At 50.9% G+C, this 14,099-nt stretch overlaps 1 protein-coding gene across 3 annotated transcripts in view; it reads right to left on the bottom strand.

Annotated features, from left to right (window-relative positions):
- LOC137562144 (receptor-type tyrosine-protein phosphatase kappa-like) overlaps window positions 1–14,099 on the bottom strand; it is a 374,827-nt gene that overhangs the window by 12,304 nt on the left and 348,424 nt on the right. For 2 of the 3 annotated variants that reach the window (XM_068273487.1, XM_068273479.1), the window contains exons 30-33: window positions 13,890–14,024; window positions 6,036–6,161; window positions 5,242–5,399; window positions 2,682–2,817 (exon numbers count right to left, since the gene is read on the bottom strand). In XM_068273487.1, the coding sequence (XP_068129588.1) occupies window positions 2,682–2,817; window positions 5,242–5,399; window positions 6,036–6,161; window positions 13,890–14,024 (555 nt within the window). Of the gene's footprint in view, window positions 1–2,681; window positions 2,818–5,241; window positions 5,400–6,035; window positions 6,162–13,889; window positions 14,025–14,099 lie in introns of those variants that run through there. The other variant, XM_068273493.1, reaches the window with a different exon arrangement.

Below are 14,099 nucleotides of genomic sequence, written 5' to 3'. Positions count from 1 at the left end.
GCACGGAGTCTGTCTGGCCAAGTCACCACATTACTGCACTGCTGCTTACTAGTGTCCTTCAGCTCAGAGTCTGTCTGGCCAAGTCACCACATTACTGCACTGCTGCTTACTAGTGTCCTTCAGCTCGGAATCTGTCTGGCCAAGTCACCACATTACTGCACTGCTGCTTACTAGTGTCCTTCAGCTCAGAGTCTGTCTGGCCAAGTCACCACATTACTGCACTGCTGCTTACTAGTGTCCTTCAGCTCAGAGTCTGTCTGGCCAAGTCACCACATTACTGCACTGCTGCTTACTAGTGTCCTTCAGCTCAGAGTCTGTCTGGCCAAGTCACCACATTACTGCACTGCTGCTTACTAGTGTCCTTCAGCACGGAGTCTGTCTGGCCAAGTCACCACATTACAGCACTGCTGCTTACTAGTGTCCTTCAGCACAGAGTCTGTCTGGCCAAGTCACCACATTACTGCACTGCTGCTTACTAGTGTCCTTCAGCTCAGAGTCTGTCTGGCCAAGTCACCACATTACTGCACTGCTGCTTACTAGTGTCCTTCAGCTCAGAGTCTGTCTGGCCAAGTCACCACATTACTGCACTGGTGCTTACTAGTGTCCTTCAGCACGGAGTCTGTCTGGCCAAGTCACCACATTACAGCACTGCTGCTTACTAGTGTCCTTCAGCACAGAGTCTGTCTGGCCAAGTCACCACATTACTGCACTGCTGCTTACTAGTGTCCTTCAGCTCAGAGTCTGTCTGGCCAAGTCACCACATTACTGCACTGCTGCTTACTAGTGTCCTTCAGCTCAGAGTCTGTCTGGCCAAGTCACCACATTACTGCACTGCTGCTTACTAGTGTCCTTCAGCTCGGAGTCTGTCTGGCCAAGTCACCACATTACTGCACTGCTGCTTACTAGTGTCCTTCAGCTCGGAGTCTGTCTGGCCAAGTCACCACATTACTGCACTGCTGCTTACTAGTGTCCTTCAGCTCAGAGTCTGTCTGGCCAAGTCACCACATTACTGCACTGCTGCTTACTAGTGTCCTTCAGCTCAGAGTCTGTCTGGCCAAGTCACCACATTACTGCACTGCTGCTTACTAGTGTCCTTCAGCACGGAGTCTGTCTGGCCAAGTCACCACATTACTGCACTGCTGCTTACTAGTGTCCTTCAGCTCGGAGTCTGTCTGGCCAAGTCACCACATTACTGCACTGCTGCTTACTAGTGTCCTTCAGCTCAGAGTCTGTCTGGCCAAGTCACCACATTACTGCACTGCTGCTTACTAGTGTCCTTCAGCACGGAGTCTGTCTGGCCAAGTCACCACATTACAGCACTGCTGCTTACTAGTGTCCTTCAGCACGGAGTCTGTCTGGCCAAGTCACCACATTACTGCACTGCTGCTTACTAGTGTCCTTCAGCTCGGAGTCTGTCTGGCCAAGTCACCACATTACTGCACTGGTGCTTACTAGTGTCCTTCAGCACGGAGTCTGTCTGGCCAAGTCACCACATTACTGCACTGCTGCTTACTAGTGTCCTTCAGCTCAGAGTCTGTCTGGCCAAGTCACCACATTACTGCACTGCTGCTTACTAGTGTCCTTCAGCTCAGAGTCTGTCTGGCCAAGTCGCCACATTACTGCACTGCTGCTTACTAGTGTCCTTCAGCTCAGAGTCTGTCTGGCCAAGTCACCACATTACTGCACTGCTGCTTACTAGTGTCCTTCAGCTCAGAGTCTGTCTGGCCAAGTCACCACATTACTGCACTGCTGCTTACTAGTGTCCTTCAGCACGGAGTCTGTCTGGCCAAGTCACCACATTACTGCACTGCTGCTTACTAGTGTCCTTCAGCTCAGAGTCTGTCTGGCCAAGTCACCACATTACTGCACTGCTGCTTACTAGTGTCCTTCAGCTCAGAGTCTGTCTGGCCAAGTCACCACATTACTGCACTGCTGCTTACTAGTGTCCTTCAGCTCGGAGTCTGTCTGGCCAAGTCACCACATTACAGCACTGCTGCTTACTAGTGTCCTTCAGCACGGAGTCTGTCTGGCCAAGTCACCACATTACTGCACTGCTGCTTACTAGTGTCCTTCAGCTCAGAGTCTGTCTGGCCAAGTCACCACATTACTGCACTGCTGCTTACTAGTGTCCTTCAGCTCAGAGTCTGTCTGGCCAAGTCACCACATTACTGCACTGCTGCTTACTAGTGTCCTTCAGCTCAGAGTCTGTCTGGCCAAGTCACCACATTACTGCACTGCTGCTTACTAGTGTCCTTCAGCACCGAGTCTGTCTGGCCAAGTCACCACATTACTGCACTGCTGCTTACTAGTGTCCTTCAGCTCAGAGTCTGTCTGGCCAAGTCACCACATTACTGCACTGCTGCTTACTAGTGTCCTTCAGCTCAGAGTCTGTCTGGCCAAGTCACCACATTACTGCACTGCTGCTTACTAGTGTCCTTCAGCACGGAGTCTGTCTGGCCAAGTCACCACATTACTGCACTGCTGCTTACTAGTGTCCTTCAGCACGGAGTCTGTCTGGCCAAGTCAGTCCATGGAAACATTATATCCTGTTACAGGATCTGGAAGTATCTCCACCAGACCCTCATTGGCAATAAACGCTTTATATATATATATATATATATATATATATATATATATATATATATATAGCATTTGGGGATGTGCGATGGAAAACAACATACCAGACTGGGGATGAACTGGCTCCGCCTCCTGCGTAACGACCGCACAGCCTGGGATACGTCTAAGCAGCCATCACTGCGGATCTGGTCACAGAGTATGATTCCGGCACAGAGGAGACCCGAGCGGGACGCTCCATCACTGCAACCACAGAGCACACACATGAGATGATAATCATGAGATGCAAATATTGTCCTAGATGACCGCCTATGCTCCACCCCCTCACTTCCTGCACCACAGACCACCAATGCTACAGGCTGCAATGTTATCAGATAGATTCAGTCTATGCTCCACCCCCTCACTTCCTGCACCACAGTCCGCTAGTGCTACAGGCTGCAGTGTTATCAGGCAGATTCAGTCTCTGCTCCACCCCCTCACTTCCTGCACCATACTCCGCTAGTGCTACAGGCTGCAGTGTTATCAGGCAGATTCAGTCTATGCTCCACCCCCTCACTTCCTGCACCATAGTCCGCTAGTGCTACAGGCTGCAGTGTTATCAGGCAGATTCAGTCTATGCTCCACCCCCTCACTTCCTGCACCATAGTCCGCTAGTGCTACAGGCTGCAGTGTTATCAGGCAGATTCAGTCTATACTCCACCCCCTCACTTCCTGCACCATAGTCCGCTAGTGCTACAGGCTGCAGTGTTATCAGGCAGATTCAGTCTATGCTCCACCCCCTCACTTCCTGCACCATACTCCGCTAGTGCTACAGGCTGCAGTGTTCTCAGGCAGATTCAGTCTATGCTCCACCCCCTCACTTCCTGCACCATAGTCCGCTAGTGCTACAGGCTGCAGTGTTCTCAGGCAGATTCAGTCTATGCTCCACCCCCTCACTTCCTGCTCCACAGACCACCAGTGCTACAGGCTGCAGTGTTATCAGGCAGATTCAGTCTATGCTCCACCCCCTCACTTCCTGCACCATAGTCCGCTAGTGCTACAGGCTGCAGTGTTCTCAGGCAGATTCAGTCTATGCTCCACCCCCTCACTTCCTGCACCATAGTCCGCTAGTGCTACAGGCTGCAGTGTTCTCAGGCAGATTCAGTCTATGCTCCACCCCCTCACTTCCTGCACCATAGTCCGCTAGTGCTACAGGCTGCAGTGTTCTCAGGCAGATTCAGTCTATGCTCCACCCCCTCACTTCCTGCACCATAGTCCGCTAGTGCTACAGGCTGCAGTGTTCTCAGGCAGATTCAGTCTATGCTCCACCCCCTCACTTCCTGCACCATAGTCCGCTAGTGCTACAGGCTGCAGTGTTCTCAGGCAGATTCAGTCTCTGCTCCACCCCCTCACTTCCTGCACCATACTCCGCTAGTGCTACAGGCTGCAGTGTTATCAGGCAGATTCAGTCTATGCTCCACCCCCTCACTTCCTGCACCATAGTCCGCTAGTGCTACAGGCTGCAGTGTTATCAGGCAGATTCAGTCTATGCTCCACCCCCTCACTTCCTGCACCATAGTCCGCTAGTGCTACAGGCTGCAGTGTTATCAGGCAGATTCAGTCTATACTCCACCCCCTCACTTCCTGCACCATAGTCCGCTAGTGCTACAGGCTGCAGTGTTATCAGGCAGATTCAGTCTATGCTCCACCCCCTCACTTCCTGCACCATAGTCCGCTAGTGCTACAGGCTGCAGTGTTCTCAGGCAGATTCAGTCTATGCTCCACCCCCTCACTTCCTGCACCATAGTCCGCTAGTGCTACAGGCTGCAGTGTTCTCAGGCAGATTCAGTCTATGCTCCACCCCCTCACTTCCTGCTCCACAGACCACCAGTGCTACAGGCTGCAGTGTTATCAGGCAGATTCAGTCTATGCTCCACCCCCTCACTTCCTGCACCATAGTCCGCTAGTGCTACAGGCTGCAGTGTTCTCAGGCAGATTCAGTCTATGCTCCACCCCCTCACTTCCTGCACCATAGTCCGCTAGTGCTACAGGCTGCAGTGTTCTCAGGCAGATTCAGTCTATGCTCCACCCCCTCACTTCCTGCACCATAGTCCGCTAGTGCTACAGGCTGCAGTGTTCTCAGGCAGATTCAGTCTATGCTCCACCCCCTCACTTCCTGCACCATAGTCCGCTAGTGCTACAGGCTGCAGTGTTCTCAGGCAGATTCAGTCTATGCTCCACCCCCTCACTTCCTGCTCCACAGACCACCAGTGCTGTAGGCTACAGTGTTCTCAGGCAGATTTTTTTCTATGCTCCAACCTCTCAGTCTCTGCCCCAAAAAACACTAGTTTTCCACACTTTTCTCCCTTTTCCCTCCCCTCTGATGTTCCTAGGTGGTCACTTCCACAGATCCCTCCCTGTTCCCTCCCCTCTAATGTTCCTAGGTTGTCATTTCCACATATTCCACCCTGTACCCTCCCCTTTGATCCTCCTAGAAAGTCACTTCCATGGATTCCACCCTGGTTCCCCCCCCCCCTCTGATCCTCTAAGGTGGTCTCACTTCCACAGATTCCTCCCTCTTCCCTTCCCTGTAATTCTCTAAGGTGGTCACTTCCACAGATCCCTCCCTCCCCCCCCCCCCCCGATCCTCTAAGATGGTCACTTCCACAGAGGAGGAGCTGAACGTACCTGCAGGTGACTAGGATGTGACTCTCGGATGTCTGCTGTTGCCACTTCTCAGTTTCTCCGATCACACTGATGACGGCCACCAGATTCCCTGGAAGAGGCTTGTCCAGAGGCCATGAGTCTAGCTGCCACAGCTTCACCTCCAGGCTGGTGTCAGGTGACTGTGGAGTAACAGAGGCTGATTATTAATAACATTCTCCCATTGTTCATATGGGTTTCCTCCTGGTGCTCCAGTGTCCTCCCCAAAGTAAAATCATACCAGTCAATAACATCAGTTCCTTCATACTGCAGTAAGTGCCTGCATACTCTCACCCCAGGAGGCTGTTATGCACCAGAAAGAAGCCCAGGGCCCTGTGCACCAGCATAGGGTCTGATAGTGGGTCCAAGGATTTCATCCTAACACCTAATGGCAGTTAGTGTGCCATTGTCCAGCCTGTAGTGGTCTGTGTATACGTCCATGGATATGCCCCAACCATCACTGATCCACCACCAAACCGGGCAGAAAAGATGAGCAGAGAAAAAGGTCAGTCGTTATTATTGCTCCTCTAGTGTCTGTTGAAACCTCTCTCTTTTCATTGGTGCCCATTTAGTGCCTGGTAAAACCTGTAGTCTCACTATTTCCCCTCTAGTGCCTGTTGACACCTGTCATCTCATTGTTGCCGCTCTAGTGCACCTGTTATGTCACCTGTCACGAACACCAAAGCAGCTGAAACGTATGAACTGATTGCACTGTGGGATATTATGAGTATGGCTGTACAGCAGCTCAGTACCTCCCCCTAATGGACACCTCCTCTTACCTCATCGCTCTTCCTCAGGCTCAGTGTTGACACCGTGTAGCCGCTTCCTGTGTTCCGTGCCGTGGTCCTGACCCTGAAGACGCCGTATCTGGTCTCCCCTTTCTCCGGCCAGAACCGGCAGCCATTCTGTAGAGGATGAAATAATGATATTCATTACCCAGTACTCCCAGCAGACATCAGGCATAGTCCACACAGGGCAGGACTGCTAGCCTCCATCATGTGTGTACTCCTGATTATACTCACCTCTTTTCAGCTTGCAAGGGCAGGGGCTTCCTCCTAGTGTTTCCTGTTTCTTTTGTGTTTTATAAAATGTGCCAGTATTATTTTAAATTACACATCAACAGTGTTACTTGCAAATGTCCGCTAAAGTCATTTTTGCATTGAAAATTTTATTTTCGATTTCAAGGAAATATTCATGAAGATAAATTGTATTTTTGCGTTCTTGCTTTTTTTTTTTTCTTTTTTTTTGCAAAAAACGTAAAAAATTGAAATTTTACAATAAAAACACAGAAAATCAATTTTTTTTTCAGCAACAAATTATAACAAAAAACTGCGAAAAGCAGAAAAAAATAAAAATTACTTTTTGATGACATTTTTGCTCGAAAATCGAATTTAACATTATTTTCATGAAAATATATGCAAAAAAGAATATTGTCATTATCACACATCAAATATATATATATATATTACTTTTATTACTGGATGTCCTGATTGTACTGTGTGTGTTGTAGGTCTTCTGTAACTCTGCTCTCCAATATTTGTTTTGCACACTGTACAGCACTACAGAAGATGTTGGCACTATATATATATATATATATATATATATATATATATATATATATGTGTATATATATATATATATGTGTGTGTGTGTGTGTGTGTGTGTGTGTATAGTGTGTGTGTGTGTATAGTGTGTGTGTGTGTGTGTGTGTGTGTGTACAGTGTGTGTGTGTGTACAGTGTGTGTGTGTGTGTGTGTGTGTGTGTGTACAGTGTGTGTGTGTGTGTGTGTGTGTGTGTGTGTGTGTGTGTGTGTGTGTGTGTGTGTGTGTGTGTGTGTGTGTGTGTGTGTATATGTGTGTGTGTGTGTGTGTGTGTGTGTGTGTGTGTGTGTGTGTGTGTGTGTGTGTGTGTGTGTGTGTGTGTGTGTGTGTGTAAATATATATATATATATTAACAACAACTATAATAATAGTGTACTGATCTTTGTTTGATAAATGTGACTCTAAAATGTCCCCACTGATTCGGAATAGTTTATTATTATTCATATTATTAGTATTATTATCATTATTGATTTATAAAGTGCCAAAATACTGTATTTTGTAGCGCTGTACAGAGTAATACATAAAGATGGAGTATATAATCATAGAGACAATGGGATACACAACATATAACGTTAGACACTGCTACACAATACAGAATTGATAGACGGTAATTACAGTGAGAAATGTAACATGATGAACAAATGTACAGACACAAAAGGTGAGAGAGCTCTGCCCTTGCGAGATTACAATGTACAGGAATAGGGAGGGCACAAGAGGTGGGGTAATATAATACACTATGTATGCCTAGAGGCAGTGTGTTTTTAGGTTGACCAGTATGGTGATTGACTTAGCCAGAGGTTGAAGGGGAAACGGCCTAAGGTAGAGCGTGTGCTTGTTGGAAAAAGTTTTGAGAGCACGTTTAAAGATATCAGAGGTTGGAGAGTGAAGAATGTGTTGTGGGAGGGAATTCCAGAGGAGGGGTGAAGCACGTGCAAAATCTTGTGAACGTGAATGTGAAGAGATGATTCTAGAGGAGGACAATAGAAGGTCATCATGTGCAGATCTGAGATTGCGGTTGGGTTGGTATCTGGAAACTACTGAGGAGATGTACAGGGGAGAGAGATTGTGGAGAGCTTTGTAGGTTAGGGGTAAGAGTTTAAAGTGGATCCTCCCGGTAATTGTCAGCCAATGAAGAGCTTGGCAGAGGGGAGCAGCAGAGGAGGAGCAGGAGGATAGATGAATGAGAGGAGCAGCTGAGATCAGTACAGATTGGAGCAGAGCCAGTCTGTTAGTTGGTAGAGAGGAGCAGCAGAGGAAGAGCGGGAAGAGAGATGAATGAGAGGAGCAGCTGAGTTCAGTACAGATTGGAGCGGGGCCAGTCTGTTAGTTGGCAGAGAGGAGCAGCAGAGGGAGAGCGGGAAGAGAGATGAATGAGAGGAGCAGCTGAGATCAGTACAGAGTGGAGCGGGGCCAGTCTGTTAGCTGGTAGAGAGGAGCAGCAGAGGAAGAGCGAGAGGAGAGATTAATGAGAGGAGCAGCTGAGTTCAGTACAGATTGGAGCAGAGCCAGTCTGTTAGCTGGTAGAGAGGAGCAGCAGAGGAAGAGCGAGAGGAGAGATTAATGAGAGGAGCAGCTGAGTTCAGTACAGATTGGAGCGGGGCCAGTCTGTTAGTTGGTAGAGAGGAGCAGCAGAGGAAGAGCGGGAAGAGAGATGAATGAGAGGAGCAGCTGAGTTCAGTACAGATTGGAGCAGAGCCAGTCTGTTAGCTGGTAGAGAGGAGCAGCAGAGGAAGAGCGAGAGGAGAGATTAATGAGAGGAGCAGCTGAGTTCAGTACAGATTGGAGCGGGGCCAGTCTGTTAGTTGGTAGAGAGGAGCAGCAGAGGAAGAGCGAGAGGAGAGATGAATGAGAGGAGCAGCTGAGATCAGTACAGATTGGAGCAGAGCCAGTCTGTTAGTTGGTAGAGAGGAGCAGCAGAGGAAGAGTGAGAAGAGAGATGAATGAGAGGAGCAGCTGAGCTCAGTACAGATTGGAGTGGGGCCAGTCTGTTAGCTGGTAGAGAGGAGCAGCAGAGGAAGAGCGAGAGGAGAGATGAATGAGAGGAGCAGCTGAGATCAGTACAGATTGGAGCGGGGCCAGTCTGTTAGTTGGTAGAGAGGAGCAGCAGAGGAAGAGCGAGAGGAGAGATTAATGAGAGGAGCAGCTGAGATCAGTACAGATTGGAGCAGAGCCAGTCTGTTAGCTGGTAGAGAGGAGCAGCAGAGGAAGAGCGGGAAGAGAGATGAATGAGAGGAGCAGCTGAGCTCAGTACAGATTGGAGCGGGGCCAGTCTGTTAGCTGGTAGAGAGGAGCAGCAGAGGAAGAGCGAGAGGAGAGATGAATGAGAGGAGCAGCTGAGATCAGTACAGATTGGAGCGGTGCTAGTCTGTTAGCTGGTAGAGAGGAGCAGTAGAGGAAGAGCGGGAAGAGAGATGAATGAGAGGAGCAGCTGAGTTCAGTACAGATTGGAGCGGAGCCAGTCTGTTAGCTGGTAGAGAGGAGAAGCAGAGGAAGAGCGAGAAGAGAGATGAATGAGAGGAGCAGCTGAGCTCAGTACAGATTGGAGCGGGGCCAGTCTGTTAGCTGGTAGAGAGGAGCAGCAGAGGAGGAGCGAGAGGAGAGATGAATGAGGAGCAGCTGGGATCAGTACAGATTGGAGCGGGGCAGGTCTGTTAGCTGGTAGAGAGGAGCAGCAGAGGAAGAGCGGGAAGAGAGATGAATGAGAGGAGCAGCTGAGGTCAGTACAGATTGGAGTGGGGCCAGGGGAGGACTGGGACCTTTTGGCCTGGGGGGACAACACAAACACAAACTAGAGGCCCGTTTCACGGCATCCCCAGCCCAAAGCCATATCTTTCTTGTGTGCAAATCTTCAAATTGTGATGACTAACAGCCCCAGACACACACACACACACACACACACACACACACACACACACACACACACACACACACACACACACACACACACACACACACACACACACACACACACACACACACACACACACACACACACACACACACACACACACACACACACACACACACACACACACACACACACTATGTACCTGATGCCTAACCCTATTTCTCCGCACAATCTACCTGTCTGTGTCTGATGCATAACCTTAAAGGAGTTATCAGGCTTTTTTTTTTTTTTATGAAAATAAGTGCTACTTACCCAGGGCTCGTCCAGCCCCAAGCTTCCAGCATGTCCCTCGCCGCAGCTCTGCAGTCAGCTGTTCGCTGCCGCTGCCTCCCAGCCCCCGGCGATGACGTCAGGCCGACTGCGCCTGTGCGAGCGGCGCTGTCAATCACCGCCACATGGACCACAGCGTACTGTGCAGACGCAGAACTACTACGCCTGCGCAGTACACTCCGGTCCACGTGGCGGTGATTGACAGTGCTGCTCGCACAGGCGCAGTACAGGCCGACATCCAGGTCGGACTGGTGCCATCGCCGGGGACTGGGAGGCAGCGGCAGCGAATGGCTGACTGCAGAGCTGCGGTGAGGGACATGCTGGGAGCTTGGGGCTGGAGGTAGCACTTATTTCATTAAAAATGCCTGATAACTCCTTTAAACAACCCCCCGCTACACACACACACACAAACCTACCTACCTGGTGATGCCTAACCCCACTCCTGCCCACCCACCATACAAACTACTTGTCTGACACCTACCCAAACCCCCCCCCCCCCCCCCCCCCCCCTCCAACTACCTGTTTGACAGTGCCTAACTGCCTGCCTCCCCCCTCCCCTGCCGCCAATCACACCACAAGAAGAAAAACGTTCCCCCTCAGGCAGGGCCGAATTTGTACTCTTTACCGCCCAAGGCCACTGTCACCAGCCACCCCCCTTCGTTATAGGTGGCGAGATGACTCCCTTAATCCCCCCTTTTTCCCACCCTCCTTCAGTATAGGTAGCCAGCTTGCCTTCACACCGCAGCAGCCATCAGTGTCACTCATTTCTCAGCTCATCTCCAGTGCAGAAGCTTCCTCTTCCTTTCTGTCTCCAATGCTGCCTAAGTTCATAGCAGCTGGCCACAATGCAAACGTGCACAGAGAGCAAGGTGGCTGCTGCACAGGAAGCTAGCAGCAGAGTACAGGTGCTTGCCTGATCTCCCTGCATTGCAGCATTTGCAAGCTTGTACCAGTTTAGTCTGCTGCTTTGGTGCCCTTGCTCCTGTGGTGCCCTAGGCCATGGCCTAGGCGGCCTTGCCCTAAATCCGGCCCTGCCCTCAGGCCAGGGTCAGAATGGGGATGATTATCACACAAAAAAAAACTCAGAGGGCACTGACCTGGACAGAGAATTGAATTTGACAGCAGTAGCTGGCAGGCAGCAAAGTGTGAGTAACTCAGTGACAAGAAGGGAGAAGAAGTACAGAATTTTTTTTTATAAAAACCACCTTCTCCTCTGGCAACCTGGACCCGACCTCCTCTATCCTCCTGTCTCCTCAGTCCTACACCTCCTCCTCCTCCACAGCAGCAAGCAGCTATAGGTGGCATCTCCGACTCCCAGCCCCCAGAGTGTCCGACTCCTCCAGCCAGGACAGCCAGCCACTCGTAGCCACAGCTCCCCAGCCCCCCCCCCCCCCAGCACAGAAAGCTGAAGAGTGAGACAGCTCACTCCGATGACACCTCAGGCACAGCAGCACAGGGGAGGACTGTGTCCGACTCCTCCAGCCAGCCACTCGTAGCCGCAGCTCCAGGCCCCCAGCCCCCCCAGCACAGAAAGCTGAAGAGTGAGCCAGCTCACTCCGATGACACCGCAGGCACAGCAGCACGTTGCGGGCGGCAATGGCTCCAGGCGGGGGGCGGAGTCAAGCAGGGTCAACCCACCGGGCCGGAGAGGACCTAAGCTATTTGTGTCCTTGTGCCGCTCACATCCACCGCAGGCGCAGCCACGCACAAGGGCACACCACGGCCGGCCGCCTCAGCCCCTTCTCTGATTGGATACTTCAACTTGCCGGGAAATATCGCTCGAGGTTGTGATCCCCACTGCGAACCTGTCACCTGTGGTATGTCACCTATGGTATGTCTGCGGCCGCTGCGTATATGCGTATAGCAGCGGCCGGCCCTAATTACTTAAGATTCGGGCGGCCCGGGGGGCAATTGCCCCCCGTCCCCCTGGGCCAGTCCTCCCCTGAGCGGGGCAGGTCTGTTAGTTGGTAGAGAGGAGCAGCAGAGGAAGAGTGAGAAGAGAGATGAATGAGAGGAGCAGCTGAGCTCAGTACAGATTGGAGCGGGGCCAGTCTGTTAGTTGGTAGAGAGGAGCAGCAGAGGAAGAGCGGGAAGAGAGATGAATGAGAGAAGCAGCAGAGTGCAGTACAGATTGGAGCAGGGCCAGTCTGTTAGCTGGTAGAAAGGAGCAGCAGAGGAAGAGCGGGAAGAGAGATGAATGAGAGGAGCAGCTGAGCTCAGTACAAATTGGAGCGGGACCAGTCTGTTAGTTGGTAGAGAGGAGCAGCAGAGGAGGAGCAAGAAGAGAGATGAATGAGAGGAGCAGCTGAGATCAGTACAGATTGGAGCGGTGCTAGTCTGTTAGTTGGTAGAGAGGAGCAGCAGAGGAAGAGCGAGAAGAGAGATGAATGAGAGGAGCAGCTGAGATCAGTACAGATTGGAGCGGGGCTAGTCTGTTAGTTGGTAGAGAGGAGCAGCAGAGGAAGAGCGAGAGGAGAGATGAATAAGAGGAACAGCTGAGATCAGTACAGATTGGAGCGGGGCTAGTCTGTTAGCTGGTAGAGAGGAGCAGCAGAGGAAGAGTGAGAGGAGAGATGAATGAGAGGAGCAGCTGAGTTCAGTACAGATTGGAGCGGGGCCAGTCTGTTAGCTGGTAGAGAGGAGCAGCAGAGGAAGAGCGAGAGGAGAGATGAATGAGAGGAGCAGCTGAGGTCAGTACAGATTGGAGCGGGGCAGGTCTGTTAGTTGGTAGAGAGGAGCAGCAGAGGAAGAGCGAGAAGAGAGATGATTGAGAGGAGCAGTTGAGATCAGTACAGATTGGAGCGGGGCCAGTCTGTTAGCTGGTAGAGAGGAGCAGCAGAGGAGGAGCGAGAAGAGAGATGAATGAGCGGAGCAGGTGAGGTCAGTACAGATTGGAGCGGGGCAGGTCTGTTAGCTGGTAGAGAGGAGCAGCAGAGGAAGAGCGAGAGGAGAGATGAATGAGAGGAGCAGCAGAGTTCAGTACAGATTGGAGCGGGGCAGGTCTGTTAGCTGGTAGAGAGGAGCAGCAGAGGAAGAGTGAGAAGAGAGATGAATGAGAGGAGCAGCTGAGGTCAGTACAGATTGGAGCGGGGCCAGTCTGTTAGTTGGTAGAGAGGAGCAGCAGAGGAAGAGCGAGAGGAGAGATGAATGAGAGGAGCAGCAGAGTTCAGTACAGATTAAAGCGGGGCAGGTCTGTTAGTTAGCAGAGAGGAGCAGCAGAGGAAGAGCGGGAAGAGAGATGAATGAGAGGAGCAGCAGGGTTCAGTACAGATTGGAGCGGGGCCAGTCTGTTAGCTGGTAGAGAGGAGCAGCAGAGGAAGATCGAGAGGAGAAATGAATGAGAGGAGCAGGTCTGTTAGTTGCTAGTCCACAAAGTAGTATGTTACAATAGTCCAGACAAGATATTATAAGAGCATGTATTATATATTTTACTACCCTTTTATTATAAATAGTTCCTCCGCACTCCTTATCCTCCCTGTGCAGAACAATCTCAGCTCTTCAGCACACAGTGAGTGGGGAGCTCATCAGGAAGTCATTTATGGTAAACAAACAAAAACAAACAAACTAACACAAAAAACTTATATCGCGCTTTTCTCCTGGCGGACTCAGAGCGCCAGAGCTGCAGCCACTAGGGGGCGCTCTATAGGCAGTAGCAGTGTTAGGGAGACTGGCCCAAGGTCTCCTACTGAATAGGTGCTGGCTTACTGTACAGGCAGAGCCGAGATTCGAACCCTGGGGTCAGAATCAGTTGTTCTAATATCACACATTATTATTAGCAGCCCTATTTATATCACGTTCTCCTGGCTGAAGTACATCATCAGTACCATAGAGGAGGGGTAAGAATGGCGCTGACCTCTTGTAGATCTGCCGCTCCCTGCATCATCACCACCGCCGTACACTTGTAGTCCCAGACCAGTGCCCAGAAATCTCCCAACGTCTGCTTCAAGGGGAGCTGCGTGACGATCACACCGTCCTCCCGGCTGCTGGTCTACAGGAAGAGAGGAACCAGTTCACACAAAACACTCATACTGGACCTGTCACGTATTGGGCGGCGATACACCGC

This window comes from Hyperolius riggenbachi, chromosome 1 (assembly GCF_040937935.1).
Source record: "Hyperolius riggenbachi isolate aHypRig1 chromosome 1, aHypRig1.pri, whole genome shotgun sequence".
NCBI lineage: Eukaryota > Metazoa > Chordata > Amphibia > Anura > Hyperoliidae > Hyperolius > Hyperolius riggenbachi.
Note: the sequence above shows the minus strand (reverse complement) of the source record. Positions and strands in the feature narration are given on the sequence as shown.